A 16269-nucleotide genomic window follows, 5' to 3' on the forward strand; every position below is an offset into this window, starting at 1 on the left:
TTCTGATTAAGCTATTCTAAACCACAAATCTATTCATAATCTCGGAAGGTGGGGCAAATAGAAGTGAAAGCAATACTTAAATCCATCATTAGAAAATAGAAATTAAGGTACAGCAGAACAAGTTTTTGGATTAATGAGATTTGTTTTATTTTTTCATTGGTATTTAATGTCAATCATTTGCTACCAGTACAATTATCAGAGGTCCTACTGAATAAACACTGGGTTCAACCATCTTACCTGGACTACATACTCAATTGTAGAAAACTGTGGTAAAAGTTCTGCGGGTTGGTTCATCTCAGATATCCCAGAATAGGAAGGAGGAAACTGTTTTGAAATGGAAAAAATTCATCAAAATAGGTATGTTAAAACCGCAGATTACTTTCTCTTTCAAACAAAATATTTCTTTCATTCTGAGTATTTGACACAGTGGAAGACACTATATTTTGCACTGCAAATAGGCAAGAGGATAAATTAGGAAGATGGACACACTGCTTAATGAGTGGTGAGGCACAGGCACCAGTACTGGGAGAGGAAGGGACTGCAGTACTGGGATGGATGCCACTTGAATTGGGCTGAGATGCAGGTCTTGGTAGTACAACTTCTTTAGCTGAGTAAGGGGATGGAAAGATGTGATTTGTGGACAGTAAAAGTTTAAGTGGAAAAGTTAGTATAAATATTTTGAAACCAAAAGGGGAAGAGAGTAACGTTTAAAAACTAGAAATTGCAACATAATTAAACTAGGAGAGAAGTATCAAAAAGAATTAAGTGGAATGACAGATTCTGGCACATGGGTGTTCTAAAGGTGCATGGAGCATAAGGAAAGAAATTGATGAAATACAGCTTCAACTTGAAGGTATGACATAGTAGCTATTGCTAAAACATGACAGATGGTTAGGACTGAAAATTAAACATATTAAGTTATAACAGGGAAAGGTAAAGAAAAAATGATAGAAATGTGAGGAGCAAGCTCAGTCATTAAAGATGAAACTGCACCTATACGAAAGTGAATGTAATGAGAGGCAAGTAGAATGTGGAAACTATGAGGACGGAAGCAAGAAAGAGATGATCATTTAAGAGTGTAGTGGCAGTTATACGTAGGCCCTTAGGAGTAGCTCTGAACTGGTAAACTGCACAATTCAAAAACTAGACAAGCATGTAACAAAGGCAGGTGGTTTTAATGAACAGTTTTAATTTTCATACAAATGAAGACGAGCAATTTAAAAGATAGTGAATCTGTTAAATCTGTCCCAAATAGTTTCCTGCTAGATGTGTCCTACAGTCAACAAGGAGACATTCCATTTTAGATTCCACAATGAGCCATATTTAGTTAACAGTCAAATGTTACGTAAATGTGGATGAATACTATGTCAGCCTTAGCTCAGTAGTACTTGGATTTTGGAGTCACAAGTACTCTTCCAGGGCATTCCAGTGCACTAATGTGGGAATACAGTACTGTTTCAGATGCAGTCTTACAAACGGGATATTAAACTGTGGTCCAACCCACCCTCTCAGGTCAGCATTAAAGATCCCAGAGTTCTACAATATTAAAAGAAATAGGCAAATTGGCTATTCATATTTCTTACATTACAATACTGACTACCCTTCAGTATATCAAAGCATCATCAGCTGTAGTATGTTTTGAGATATCTGGCAGTCGTGAAAACTGGTGTAAAAATACGGGACTTTTTTTTGAATAGCAATCATAACATGAGGAGTTTAATGTAATATTTGAAAAGGACAATGCAAAGAAGCAAAGATTTGAAATTTAGATAAGAATGACTTCAATGTGATGAGACAAGAAAGCAGCAAACTGTTATATCAATTCATGGGTTAACTAAAAGCTAACCAGTGGGAGGCGAACCACGGAAAGACTCCAATGTGGTACAGATCATAACAAATCTTCAGGACCAGATAGGTTCTGTTGAAGGGTTTTTAGGACATAGGTGCGAACAGTGCAAAAGCTTATATCCCTTCTAAAGTTCTCAATTTTGGGACCTTTCCTGTGGATTAGTGTTCTATTTCTACAAATTGTGAAATGAAAATGGGGAACTCTAGACGAGCTAGCCTAACATTTGTTGTCAGGAAATTACTAGAGTCTATAATTAAAGCTATAGTGACAAAACACTGAAATTTTCCAACTAAAGATGGATTTGTAAAGAGAATGCCATATCTGATGAATCCAAATTAATTTTGAAAAGACGTAACTAAAATTGGGAGTATCTAAAATGTAATATCATAAAGACTTCCAAAAGGCACTGGATAAGGGTCCTTGTAAGAGACTGGCCAAGTGCTAAGAGACAAGGTTGAGATATTGAGTCCTATCTGAAATTTATAGCATATGACTAATGGTATACCAAAAGGATGTGCATTGGGTTTTCAGCTATCATTGAATTCATTATCAATTATGATAATAAAATGGAAAGTCACATGTTCAGATTTGAAAATGACGCAAGATAAGATATTGTAAGGAATTTAGGCTGAAGCATAAAATAACCAAGATATTAATTGATGAAACGAATGGCAAAACTGTGGCAAAGAGACTTAAAGCTAACAAAATATGAGGTCTTCCAATCGTGAATTAAAGAAAGCAGAAGAAAGTAATTTCTAAATGGTGACAAGATAGAAACAGTGGAGGTCCAAAGAAACTGAGGACCTTTGAACAAAGATGATAAAATGTCATGAACAGGCACAGAAATTAAACAAAAATGTTTATGCCATACTGATTTTTACGTGTACAGGAAGAGAATACAAAGGGCAGATATCATGCTCACATTTCACAAAGCCCTAGTTAGATTACCGAGAGAGTACTTCTGGGCACAAAACCTTAAACAGAGCCTGTTAACCTTGGGATGAGTACATTATCCTATCAAAATGTAGTCAGATTTCCAACAGTTAAATTAAGAGAAATGATACAAACAAGATTTGTAATCCGAAGAATTTAAATGGTTGAAAAGTGATTTGATCCAATTCAAGAAATTAAGGAAAACCAATATTCAGAAACTACTGCCACTGATCAGCAAGTCTAGGACTAAATGGGCATAATATATAACATGAAGGCACATGTTTCAGGGGCAAGATTATGAAATGCCTTTATCAAAAAAGGTGATAAGAAGCAATGCTAGATCATTGTTAATTCTAAATCTGAGATGAAAAGATTTTTGTCAAAAATATTAAGGAGTAGGGTATAAAGGCAGGTAAATAGAGTTAGGGAGCAGATCATCTCTGATCTAGCTTAATAGCAGAACAGGGTCAAAGGGCTAAACAGAGTACGTCTGTTCCTATTCTCCAATACAAGAATTGAAATAATAAATGGTTATAAGACCACTGTTTTCAAGTAGTTAAGGACATTATGCGCTCAGTATGTTAGATTCATGTCACAAATACTTCAGATATATTCCTGTTCTAAAATTTCTGAACAGACACTGCTGCAAACTACCATGCTAACAATCATAACGACCAGCTTACCTGATTTCTCTGATAGCAGAAATTACAAGCCCACAGCTTTGCTTTGTAATCTACTTGGCTAAAAAAACAAACAACAGACAATTAGGGAGAAAAACACAAAGGCTTATTCTAGGATAGTGTAGGAACGTGTAACTTCCTCAATTTATCTTACAGCACATAAATAGAAATCAGTTACTCATATGGTACCAATTTTATTTTTTTTTTCTAAACATCTTAGTAGCCATCTTCAATTTTCTCTCCTTAAGGTAATGACTTGTATAGGGCATAGCTCTAAAAACAGGATCATAACAAACCTTGATCTTAATGTCAATTCTGCTGGTGTGAGCTAAAACAGGGAGTGTTAGAAAACCCATTTACCATGAGTCATCAAGTAACAACCATGCAATCAAACTTCCAACTCAAGTGGGACCAATTTCCACATTTTCACGTCCCAGAAGGAAAACACTTGCAAGGTTTAAGAGGACAAGCATGGCATCTTTCTGGACTATGTGAATCAGTGCCTCACCATGTTATCCATATCCCACATGTAGTCAGAAGTTCACCAGTAGCCATGTTTGGGTGCACTGTGTTTTTTTTTCATGCATTCATGGAATGTGAGCTTCCTTAGCGGAGCCAGCATTTATTGCTCATCTTAATTTCCCTCAAGAAACTATTACAATTCACTGGACTTTCAGACCCAAGCTGATAGAAAGAGTGGACAAGGTTTTGGCCCCAAATAAGAATTATTATTTATTAACAGTATTTAGACTTTAGCTACAGGTAAAGACTTATAAACTGTTGACATATAATCTTATTAATTAAAACTCCAATCACCTTAGAAACTCCCCCAAACACATACACACATACACACACAGCGTAAAACAGATTATGGGCAGAGGGGAAGACCTGGAAAAACAGTTCAGTAGTCTTTGTTAACAGGTATTGTTATTGAAATGATCCTTATGACTCTTCTGCTGGCCAGCACATTGCTTCAGTTGTCTTTCTCCAGGTGCTTCCACTGGTTAGCGAGACAGAGAAGGTGGCCGGTTCCCTTCTAAAAAGTTACTAACATATCAGCTAGAATCTACAGCATTTATAAACTTTTGCAGCAAAGGTAAACTGCTTCTCTTCAGGTTTACAATGCATTTTGACTGCCAAGAATAGGGAGACCACTCCTGAGCTGAGGAAAAATTGAACACTTCTCTCTCTAACGTGTTCCCTGCTCTAAACTGTTTAGCTAACTGACAGGCAGAAAAGTCTGTATCAGTGATATTTGGCCACTAGCCCATAGACCAATCGAGTTCTCGTTGCTAGCAAAAGCTGTGTCAGCACACCCCTTGGCTCCAAACTATCTGCAAACTGAATTTCAATTACTGTATGTTCAAATTATTGTTTACATAGTGATTGGCACATGCTTTCAAAACTGCAGCCACCCTTTTAAATACTGGTTGTTAAAATAACTCTTTCTTATTCCAATTTCCGGGTTTTAAAAACATCATATAAAAGGTGGTGATGAACTGTATTCCATTGATACTGAAGGAATGGTGATATTCTTACAAATCAGGACAGTAAGTAGCTTGGAATGAACTTGCAGCTGATGCTCCTATGCATCTGCCACCCTTGTCTTTCTGGAGGGTAATAGTCATGGATTTAGAAGTTGCTGAGTGAAGGTGCACATATGTACCTACGCACCACTGCTATTGAGTGTTGGTGGTGGAGGGAAAGGTGGTGGACTTAATACCAATCCAGGAGACTGCTTTGGTCCGCATGCTGCCAAGCTTCTTGAGTATTGAAGTTGTATTCATCCAGCTAAGTGGAGAGAATTCCATCACATATTGACTTGTGCCTTGTACATTGTGAACAAGCTTTAAGCAGTCAAAAGGAGAGTTACTCGCTGCAGAATTCCTCGCCTCTAATCTGCTCTTGTAGTCAGTTTCTGGTCAATGCTAACCCCAAAGATGTTGTTAGAGGGGGTTTCAACAATAGTACTAGCATTCACTGACAAGGGGTGATGGTTACGTTCACCCCTGGTGGAAGTGGTTGTTGCTGACACGTCTGATTTGAATGCTATTTTTCATTTGTCAGCCCAAGCCTGGATATTGTCCAGGTATTAACGGATTTGGACTCAGGCTGCTATGGCATCTGAAGAGTTGGTGCTCAACATTGTGAGATCCTCATTGAACCTCCTCACTTCTGCCCTTATGATGATGGAAAGTTCATTGATGAAGATGGTAGGGCCTAAGGCACTACCCTGAGGAATTCCTGCAGTGATGTTCTGGAGCTGAGATCACTGACCAACGACCAGAAGATTCAACCCTGGTGCTCAGTTTTGACTCTAATCAGCTGAGAATTTTCACCCTGATTCCTGCTCAATTTTCCTAGATTCCTTGATGTCATTCAGTCAAATGCAGCCTTGATATCAAGGGCAATTATCCTCACCTCTCCCTTTATTAATAGCAATACCCAGTTACTGCATCATAAGTTTACACACCTATACGTATTTACAAAAATATAGTCAAAAGGTACATATTCAAAACGTTCACTTGTCTTTGTCAAAAATGAGCTGGAAATATTGCAAATTCTGCAGATGCTTTATAGTAGCATCTCCAGAATTTGCAATATTCCCAGCTCATTTTTGTGTGAATTGCAAGGATGTTTAATATTATTTCACATTTTAAGTAGTACATTCCAATTTTTTGCATCAAAATGAAATCTGTAAAAATCTTAGAGAAAGTATATATTATCTCACAAAGTGCTGTTACTAATGCTGTACTGAGAGATATTAACTGGTCAATTTGTTTGAATCTCTAATACTGACTTACCATAATGGGTTTAAGACTGCACGGCAGGTTGCTCTACTGCAAAGCACAGGTTCATACTGAATTGGAGGCAAGTCAGGTCGCTCTTTTAATGGTGTAAACAAGGTACCCAGAGGAACAACCATTCGGGTTGCCTCCAAACGACTTGATGGCCAAACATTCCAGCTCAACCGAATTCCATCCCGATCTTCATTCTGCTGGATGAACTCCATAAAAGTTGCCATGGTGACTTCACAGTCTTAAATCTGTGAAAGAAAATAACCTTATTTTTAAAAAAGGTATCTAAATGAAATTACTGGTATAAACATTCTGGCTTCAAAAGAGACTAGTTGGAAAGCACTACTGTACTGTGAATCTTAATGAAGATTTACATTGTAAAATGCAAATTCTAATGGTGGCTTTTCTCCTGCAACATTTTAACTCATACTAATTAATGATTGAATAAGATTTTAAGCTAAGTAGCAAGAGCTCAATCTTGAGCAATAAGATGGAAAAGGTAGATGTGCAAGGCCAGAAAAGCGTTCAATCTTGAAGCAACATTGGACAAGAGCTTTGCTTGCCCTAAAACTCAGATTTATGATAAGCTGAAATTACTTAGGAGAGTTTGGTGCTAGTAGGAGTTCAGACTTATATGCTCTACATTTTTCATGGAGATACAAAGGAATGAAAAAAACCTTCAATGCGTAACATAAAATGTGGTTGTCATGGATTTTTCACGTGTCCAGGGATGAAAATTTCCATGAAATGGAATAAATTAACTATCCAGTAATGTAAAATATGTGTTAGCAACAATGGATTTACTTCTTTAAAAAGAAGTAAAATAGGCTTCTTGTTGCTATCATCCATTTTACACAATTACAAATTGAAGATGGATATTTCATGTTCTAAACATTGCGTCAACACAGGATCTCTGTGATTAAGCAATAATAAGCCAAATACTACAGCATTTGCTGAGGGTTTTCTTATCGCACAGTCCAGAATGTAGTCACCCAATGGTTCACAACAAAGATATAGCATAAGGAAAGATGTGAGTGCTCATTCAAATGTGCAGAGACCTTCGAGTAACTTGAACCATCCAAAGGATACTCTGTATCAAACAAACATGGTGGTACATAGTGGTTAATTGTATATGTATTTATTTTGTTGGATTTTGATGGTGAGCATTAATTAGGGGTTTCCTTCAGCTTCTATAAATGGGCATATACTGGAACTGGAGTTTGAGTTTAGGAAATGCATATTTGTGCTGTGCACTTCTACAAACAAATTCTTCTAAGTATGCTAAGACTGACTGCTGTTCTATCCTACAATCACCAGGATTTATGAAGCTTAACAAAAGGAATATTACTAAGGGCCAGTCTCTTCTGAGCCAAGGCTCTTATTGATGGTGACAGAAAGATGCAGATTACTGGAATAGGACAGTGGTAGATTGTGCTCTAAAGTTAGTGGTATAGATGGCCTTTGTTGCAATTGTTCCTGGCAGTTAGAATGATAAATTGACTTCTGGATGCCAGGGTGAAATACATCATTGGTAGGAAGAAAAGTTTTACTGAAATTAAGTGGCACCAACGTCCTTACAGGGGCCATAAACATCTTGAAAAAACTGTGGAAGAAGATCAAGACTAATAAAGCAAGGAAATGCTAAAAGTATGGGTCTGAGATTATTATTAATGAAGTTATTAAGATAAAAGCACAGCAACTAACAGTTATAATGAGAGAACACCAGAGAAAATCTGATCCAACTATCTGATTGGAGGAAAAAAGCAATTATACATTCTGCTTAATGTCAGTACTGGGTCAACAAGAATTTTGCACAAGGGCATCATAAGTCAGCAGTTAGATTTTAGCCCAATCCCCAGCAAAGATTTGATCTTGGATTCTCTCAAGAGAAATGATCTAATTGATAAGGAATTTTAGCAAACGTTTCAAGTGCTTACATAATCAAAAATATAGCATCCAACTTACAAAATGCATAAATCATGTTCTGTAAATATCAAATTATTGAAAAGAATCAAAAAATGTTGATTTTTATTTTACTATTTCCAGTAATATTCCTTCCATTTACACTAATGCATCTCAAGTTACCAAAACATTGTAGATTTTCGATTCTATCCGAAAAGCTGGATAACACTATTCAATCAATTGAAGTTGCATGTTGAGTTGGCATTACACAGTGGCTCAGTGGTTAGCACGGTTGCCTCACAGTGCCAGGGACCCGGGTTCAATTCCAGCCTCGGGCGACTGTCTGTGTAGAGTTTGCACATTCTCCCCGTGTCTGCGTAGGTTTCCTCCGGGTGCTCCGGTTTTCTCCCACAGTCCAAAAGATGTGCAGGTTAGGTGAATTGGCCATGCTAAATTGCCTGTAGGGATGTGTAGATTAGGTGGGATGAATCTGGGTGGGACACTCTGAGGTTCAGTGTGGACTTGTTGGGCCAAAGGGCCTGTTTCCACACTGTAGGGACTCTATGATCTTCTACATGAACTCAGACTTTGTTACCCTTCACAAGAAATTAAAGATATCAGAAATTCATTCAGCTCTGTTCATTGGGTGAATGAGATAATTAGACAGTGGAAATTAGTTTTTGGATTCTCTTATAAAGTGAACAATCTCCTTTTTCCAAATACACCAATCAAAATTATGGACAGGCATCAGCCACACTCCGCCAACATAACTGTGAAGAACCGTAAATTAGCATCTTATGTAATACAGTATTATCAAAATCTGAGGAAGGGTCACCAGACCCGAAACGTTAACTCTGTTTTTTCCTTCACAGATGCTGCCAGACCTGCTGAGCTTTTCCAGCAATTTTGTTTTTGTTCTTGATTTACAGCAGCTGCAGTTCTTTCAGTTTTTATTATCAAAATCAAAGTGGAAACTTTACTGATCGGCTTCATCTGTAGTTGGGTCACAATGGGGAAAAGAATTCTTTATACTATGCTGTTCAGCAGACTAATTGATACATATTCACCAGTGGACCAAAAAAAATACAGATCTAAGAGTATTTTCCAATTTGATCAAATGCATTCTCTTTATTCCAGAGGTTGGTTGCAAAATATCACCACAATAAATGCATAAATTTTATACGTATATAATGAAAGAACATAATCACGCAAACTTTAAAATGGAGACACTTATTTAAAATGTAACATAAATGTTACTAGAAAAATTTGCATGCATATTGATCGGCACAACTTCATGTGAAACTAATTCATTTGAAGTGTAGTGATTGTAATGGCAGTTTGCAGTAGTGATTCTGTGATCTGTAGATTTTCAAAAACAGCAATGAACATTTGTTCATTTCCTTATCATACTGATGGGGGGAACAATGTTATTGTGAACACCACAGAAGTTCCCCATTCTTCACATCCTACAATCTTCGATAATTCACTTGAACTGTTGGAAGAAGCAGCTGTGCCTTGGATTAATAGGAATAATAGAACGCTTCATGGTTCAAACATTTAATTAAAACTTTTGCCCATCCTGCTAATTTATGTCTCCCTATGAGCTATCACAATGCTGACTGCAGTTCGCCACTGCAATTCAGTACTTTTTAAATCGGCTGGCTCAAATATGTAATGACACAGCACCATGGTGGGTGGGATTTGAACACAGACATTCAGGCCCAGAGGTGGGACACTACTACTGCATCACAATAGCCCTGCAGTTCAGTTATCAGTAACTTCCAGCATTGCACCTAAGCTCTCATTTCCAAATTTAATAATGAAGAACAGCCTAAAAACAGATGCCATGCATTTTAGTCAGAGCTACCATCCATGGCACAGGCCTTAAAATTGTCACTCTAGTCACGTGACTATATCACCCTCAACTCTACATGCTTTTGTCTTTACGGTTGTAAAGAAACTCCTAAGCTATAAAGAACAAAAACAGAAGTTGCTGGAAAAGCTCAGCAGGTCTGGAAGCATCTGTGAAGAAAAAAATCAGAGTGAACGTTTCAGATCCAGTGACCCTTCTCGGAACTGATGGTAGCTAGGAAAAAGTCATTTTATGTGCAGAAGATAGGGAGGGGAGGGGGTAGGGGCAGCCTCAACTCAAAATAGCCCTTGAACAGCAAAATACTGTGAAACTTTGAAATAACACAGTATGTTGGAGAAACTCCAGATGCTACCAGACCTGCTGAGCTTTTGCAGCATTCTGTGCTTATTTCAAAATAGCCTTCCCTGTCTACAGTTCCTGTATATGACAAACTCTGTCTCACTCACTAATCTCTCCTTTTATCTGACATAGACCTGCACTATTTAACTATGACAAGTAAATCTTCAAAACACTTCACAAGACTGTCAGCAATGTCTTGTTTTCTTGCAGGAAAAGGTAGTGCAAAATCACGGAATAATCAGTGAAGTTCAAACTTGCCTAAACACCCTCTTCAAGCCAAAGGAAGAAATGTTAGGCATGTGGGTAGTAGTAGCGTTAAAGCCATGGTGACTGGTAAAAGTTGGAGGAGGCTTAGTGCAGAGTTTCTTCACACCTTCATTGACAAACTCAAATGGCCAGTGAATGGTGGCAAACAGTGGATTGTATAAATTTTAAAAAGGCCTGTAATGTTGCTAGAAATAGCAGCAATTCTGAGGATTGGAAGGTTTATTCAACACAAAGGAGGACCAAGAAACTGATAAAGAAAGTGAGAATACAATATAAATGCAATCTAGGAAAAAAAGCATAAAAGTGGACTCTAAAAGTAGTGAACAAAGAGACATAGGTGTGCTCATTAATAAGCCACTTAGGGCAAATATGTATATATAACAAGCTATCAGGAAGGCTGAAATATCAGCCTATATTGCAAGAGGATCCGAGTACAGAAATACTGAAGTCTTGCTTCGATTGTCTACAGGTTTGGTTAGACTGTATTCAGAGTACAGTATGCAATTTTGATGGACTTATCTCAGGAAAGATATTGTCATAGAGGTAGTGCGGTGAAAGTTCACCGGTCCTGCTTCCGGGTGGCAGGACTGTCCAATGGAGAGAGACTGGGCAAACCGGGCCTGTATTCAGTAGAGTTTTACAGAATGAGAGGTGATCTCATTGTAACTTACAAAATACTTTAAGGGATAGAACAAGGTAGATGTAGTTAACATGTTTCCCCTGGTTGGGGAGTTTAGAATTAGGGGGTACAATTTAAAAATAAGGGAGATACCAATTAGGTCCAAGATGAGAAGTAATATTTTTACTCAGAGGGTTGTGAACCTGTGGAATTCCTTACCCTTTGGAGGCTTAGTCTTTGAGCATGTTTAAGGTAGAAATTGACATATCTCTGATTATCAATGGTGTGCAGAGTTACACTGATGGCATGAGTAAAAGGTATTAAAGTGCTTCATCAGCCATGATCGTACTGAATAGTAGGTAAAGCTCAAAGGACTGAATAGCCCACTCATGTTCCTATGCATAAAATTATTGGTGGAAGACTAAACAGCGTTGTGGAGCAGGTGTTTAAAACAATAGTCAGGGGTGAGGAAGATGGGGAGATGAGGAAGGAACTGACAGCAAGAACAATAATTGCAGAAAGGCTAAAAGGGTAAAACAGAAAGTTACAAACAATTTATAACAAGCAGTAGGGAGAAAAAAAGATCTGCAAAGAGAAGAAATTTGAGTTAGAAATGCACAAAGAGCTGAGATTAAAATTGATGAACTACACTAAGATAGCGATGTAATATACAAACATTGACAGAGAGATTATTTAACAGAAATGTTGCTTCAGCTAAAGCACGACTGTAAGCTACATATTCCTAGTTACAAAAAAGTATTAGATCATAAAAAAGGCGAAATGTGGTGACATGATTAATAAAATATTTAATCACATGGATGATCATGGGGATAATTCAAAAGTTCAACTTTGCATGGAATTTAGAATGAAAGCAACGGAAAGAAAATAGTGGAAGAGGTGCATAAAAACAGCAAGAATACTTCAAAAATGAATGATTTTCGTTATTCAGAGATAGGGAAAAATAACGAGTAGTAAAGATACAGTCAATTTAGTACAGGTGTGTCTTTACGATGTAACTGAGATTGCTTTATGCCTGTGCTTATGTTTTTTCCAAAAAGTGCCAGATCCAGTTATCAAAAATTAAGAAAGGGCAAGTAGGCAAAGCAAAATGTAGAAAACACTTAACAAGTTTAACTATAATGAAATTACATTTCATATAAAAGCTGAAAAAATGATTATGAAATAAACAGAAACTGAGATAAACTAGACAGAAAATTTAGTGGATATGGACAATGGATAAGCAAGAGATGATATAGGTACAAGCTCCACAAGGTACAAAGAGTTGCAAGAGCTGGAGTCCTTTAAAAGAGGAAAGAAATTCAAATAAGAGTCAAGATAAAAGCTAGTCAAGAAAATCAACTATAGCATAACAATATAGAAAAGCAAAAAGGGAAATTAGAAGAGCTAAGGCAGTTGTTGAAGGAGGGTCTGCAGGTAGTAAAAAAGAACATAAAAACAAAGGCCTGGGGTAATTAAATATTAAGTAGAAACCTATTCAGAGACAGATACTAAATCAAAGCATTTCAAGAGTTTTCAACAGGGATGTAGTTAAATAAGTTCCAGAATACAAAATTTACAAAACAATATTGCCCTAATACTAGTGCACAACAGGACGTATTAAAATTATATTGATTTATGTTAGCAAATTTTAAAACGACTTGCTCAGTTACATCCCAATAATAATTGTATAAAAAGATCTTGGTGCTGTTTTGAAGTATTTCAGCAAAAAACATGTTTGTTAGCAATTGAAACCGCTACTTCTCCAAGGACTTCAAATGGAAACACAATGTTAAACAAATGTAGCCCTTTCGGGAATATTCTGTCTACATTTGCTTTAGCCCAGTGATGCTTCTTTTGCAACATCTGCCTTGTCCTTGCCACTATCCAAAGACTTAACACGGATTCTTGGTAAAACAGGTATTTGTGTATATTTCTTTCATTTCAGTACTATTGGCCTCAACTAAAGTCAGGGTTGCGTTCTTGAAAATTGTGACTTTTAACTTAAACATTAAAAAATGACTGATGTTCTACTGAGCCTTTTTTTGCAGAGAACAAAATTGAAACATTATACCTGTACTCTTCTAAACTGAAGTGTAGTGTCATTTTAAGTTGCTGAAATTGTCCAACATTGTTAAATAAAAATCTTAAAATGAACTGAAAAATATTTTTAAAATTACTACTTCTATAGCACTGATGATTGACCAGGCTCATCCAGCGGCAGCTGGTCAGCACAGTGGTACTCACAGGATTACCTGCACTAACCAACCTCTGCCATAAATGGACCTCAGGACCTCAGTTTAAATTCAGGAGGGAACCAAGGACCCAGGATCAGAACTAGCAGTGAAAACCTGACCTTCAACTGAAATCAAGGACCTGTTTAACTTTAAATTACGGCATCAGTCAAAAATCCCAGATAACATGCAAATCATGTAGATTTCTCATATTCCCACAGATACTGGAGCAACCAATAGATCATAGGCTACTCCAGAAAAACCCACGTACCTAAGACAGTTTTGTGGTGAAGAACAGAGGAACTTCGTACATAATCTCCTACAGCCCTTGCATATATAAACAACACCTTACATACATTTACAAACCCACACACTAGTGATATCAGACATCTCACCAACATCTGACACAAACCACCTTCTCAGTCCCTCCCTACTCCACCAGCCCAATGACAACAGACACACAGGCAATCCAGTGATGCTGGGCATCTCACCAATCCTAATGACAAAATTCCAGGGGCATCAAGCACCATAGACCCTTTTCTCCAACTCCAAACCCCACACCCACCTTCAGCCCAGTGACCAGGTACCTCAAACCCCTCCTGTCCACCCAAACCCAGTGTCATTGGCACCTCACGCTCTCCTGTGCCTGCCCAATCCATCACACGCTCCTCGGACATTGACTCCGAGCAACTTACACTGTCTATTCACATCCATTCCCACAAACACACCCCCCGCCCCAATCAACCTACCCGACTCCCCGAGGCCAGTATCATGGAATGCGGGGTGGGTGTAAAGTACCCAGTGTCTCTGGCCTCACTGCGGTGGGAAGATGTGAGGTGCCCAATGACACCGGGCACCTCAAACCCCTACCCGCGAGCCCAATGACACCCCCAACCTTAAGAGTTCAGTGATACCAGGCATCGTTCACCCTCCACCAACTGCCCAGTAACAGAGCACACTTCAAACCCTCCCGTGTCCCCCGATCTCAGTGACACAAGGCACCTCTCACCCTGCACTCAGGGATCCAGTATTAGCAGGCACCTCACAACCGGGAGCCCAGTGAAACTGAGCAGCTCACGCACAGAACCAAACCGCTACGGGATCCGGAGTGTAACTCTAAGTGCAGCATGACCCCACCACCATGGTCTAAGTTCGGTGCCGGTTATGGCAACAACAGCCACTCACCACAAGAAGGCCTGTCACAGCCTCCGGCCTCAGGCACTGCAGTTACCAGCTCCGTACGCACAGCTGACGCGGTCAATATGGCAGATTCTGCCACGTAGCGACAGGAGGAGTCTCCGGCCCAGTGGGGGGCGTGGCCAGGGCGCGGGGCGGCGGGTCAGAGGGCGGGGCCTAGCGCCGTGGGTGGAGCACCTGGTGGGGGCGGGGCTTGGGTGGGGAGAAGGTGGGGCTACTGCGCAGGGCAATGGCTGAGGGAAGGGGAGGACCAGAGGAAGGTGAGGCCAAACAGCGGGCGGAGACAGGACTGGAGGTGGGAATGAATAAGCGAATGCCTCATGATACCACCCAGACTCAACTTCGTTAGGAACCAGTGTGTCACAGTATGCGGAGCACATGCACCGACGATCAATGCAGCAGGTGAGCACAAGAAGGAATTCTACTCCAGCCTTGACCGATCTCTCTCACTGGTCTCTGAAGCGGGCAAACCAATCGTTATTGATGACTCCAAGACCAGAGTCCGCAAAAGTACATACTTTGGGGCGATGTAATTAGAAAAGAGAGAGTAGCAAAGCAAAACTCAATGGCACCTGTCTGTGGCTGAGGAACTCCTCCTGGAATTGCAGTGTGGCATTCAGCCACAGAGGGGCACAACAGATGTGATTGTTGCTGCAGGAGAAATGCAGAGAAACGAACCTACCCCTGTACAGGGCTTCTTCAATCTTACAAAGGCCTTTGACACTGTCAATGAGGAAGCATAATAGAGTGCCCTTCTCTGCTTTGATTGTACCACAAAATTTTATCATCATCCTTCGCCTGCACCGCAAAAACATGCAAAGTTGTAGTAATGACACCACCACTCACCCCATTCAGACCAATATCAAGCAGGGCTGCATCATAGTCCCAACACAGTTCTCGATCTACCTCACTGCAATGCTTCACCTCTGCCAATAAGCTCCCTGCTGGAGTGGAGCTAACTTATAGAACCAGCAGGAAATGATTCAACCTCCATCACTTTCAAGCCAAAACTACCCAAGCATTGTCATCAAGCTGCAGCATGCGAACGATGCTTGAGAATGTGCAATCTCAGAGGACGTACTCCAGGCCATCGTTACCACCTTTACCGATACAGATCAAAACCAGAAATGACAGTACTCACCATAACAGACCGGACAGTATAAATTCCAAGTGGAGTAGAATAACAGCGCTTCATCGGAGGCTCCACTAATGATGTCACCTAGCACGGTGACGAAACATCTGAACAAAAACAAGCCAGTTCGGCAAGCCAACAAGTCAACAACTCAAACCTTTACCAAGGCATATGAGAACATGGGTCTCATCCTGAATATCCACCAAACTGGCCTGGTATTGTGGAACAAATGCCCAATCTTCATGGTCCTCAGGGAGGCCTTACAGGAAAGTTGACTACTTCCAATACTTCAGGAGTGCCCTGTCGGCCAAAGCAATTATTTATGAAGAGATCCAGCACCACCTGGATCTTCCGCCTTCAGCTGCCTGAGGAAAAGGGTGTTCAAGAACAACATCAGATCTGACACCACTTTCGTGATCTACAGAGCCAAGGTGGTTTCCACCCTCCTA

The 16269-nt window shown here is 39.4% G+C and overlaps 1 protein-coding gene across 1 annotated transcript in view; it reads right to left on the reverse strand.

Annotated features, from left to right (window-relative positions):
* sec23a (Sec23 homolog A, coat complex II component) overlaps window positions 1-14797 on the reverse strand; it is an 81818-nt gene extending 67021 nt beyond the window's left edge. Inside the window, exons 1-4 of the mRNA XM_048600083.1 lie at window positions 14677-14797; window positions 6267-6508; window positions 3466-3523; window positions 238-324 (exon numbers count right to left, since the gene is read on the reverse strand). Coding sequence (XP_048456040.1) covers window positions 238-324; window positions 3466-3523; window positions 6267-6487 — 366 coding nt within the window. The 5' untranslated portion in view covers window positions 6488-6508; window positions 14677-14797. The remainder of the gene's footprint in view (window positions 1-237; window positions 325-3465; window positions 3524-6266; window positions 6509-14676) is intronic.
* Window positions 14798-16269: the final 1472 nt, after the last annotated feature.

The sequence above is a fragment of the Rhincodon typus genome, chromosome 8, assembly GCF_021869965.1.
Source record: "Rhincodon typus isolate 14 chromosome 8, sRhiTyp1.1, whole genome shotgun sequence".
NCBI classification, from domain to species: domain Eukaryota; kingdom Metazoa; phylum Chordata; class Chondrichthyes; order Orectolobiformes; family Rhincodontidae; genus Rhincodon; species Rhincodon typus.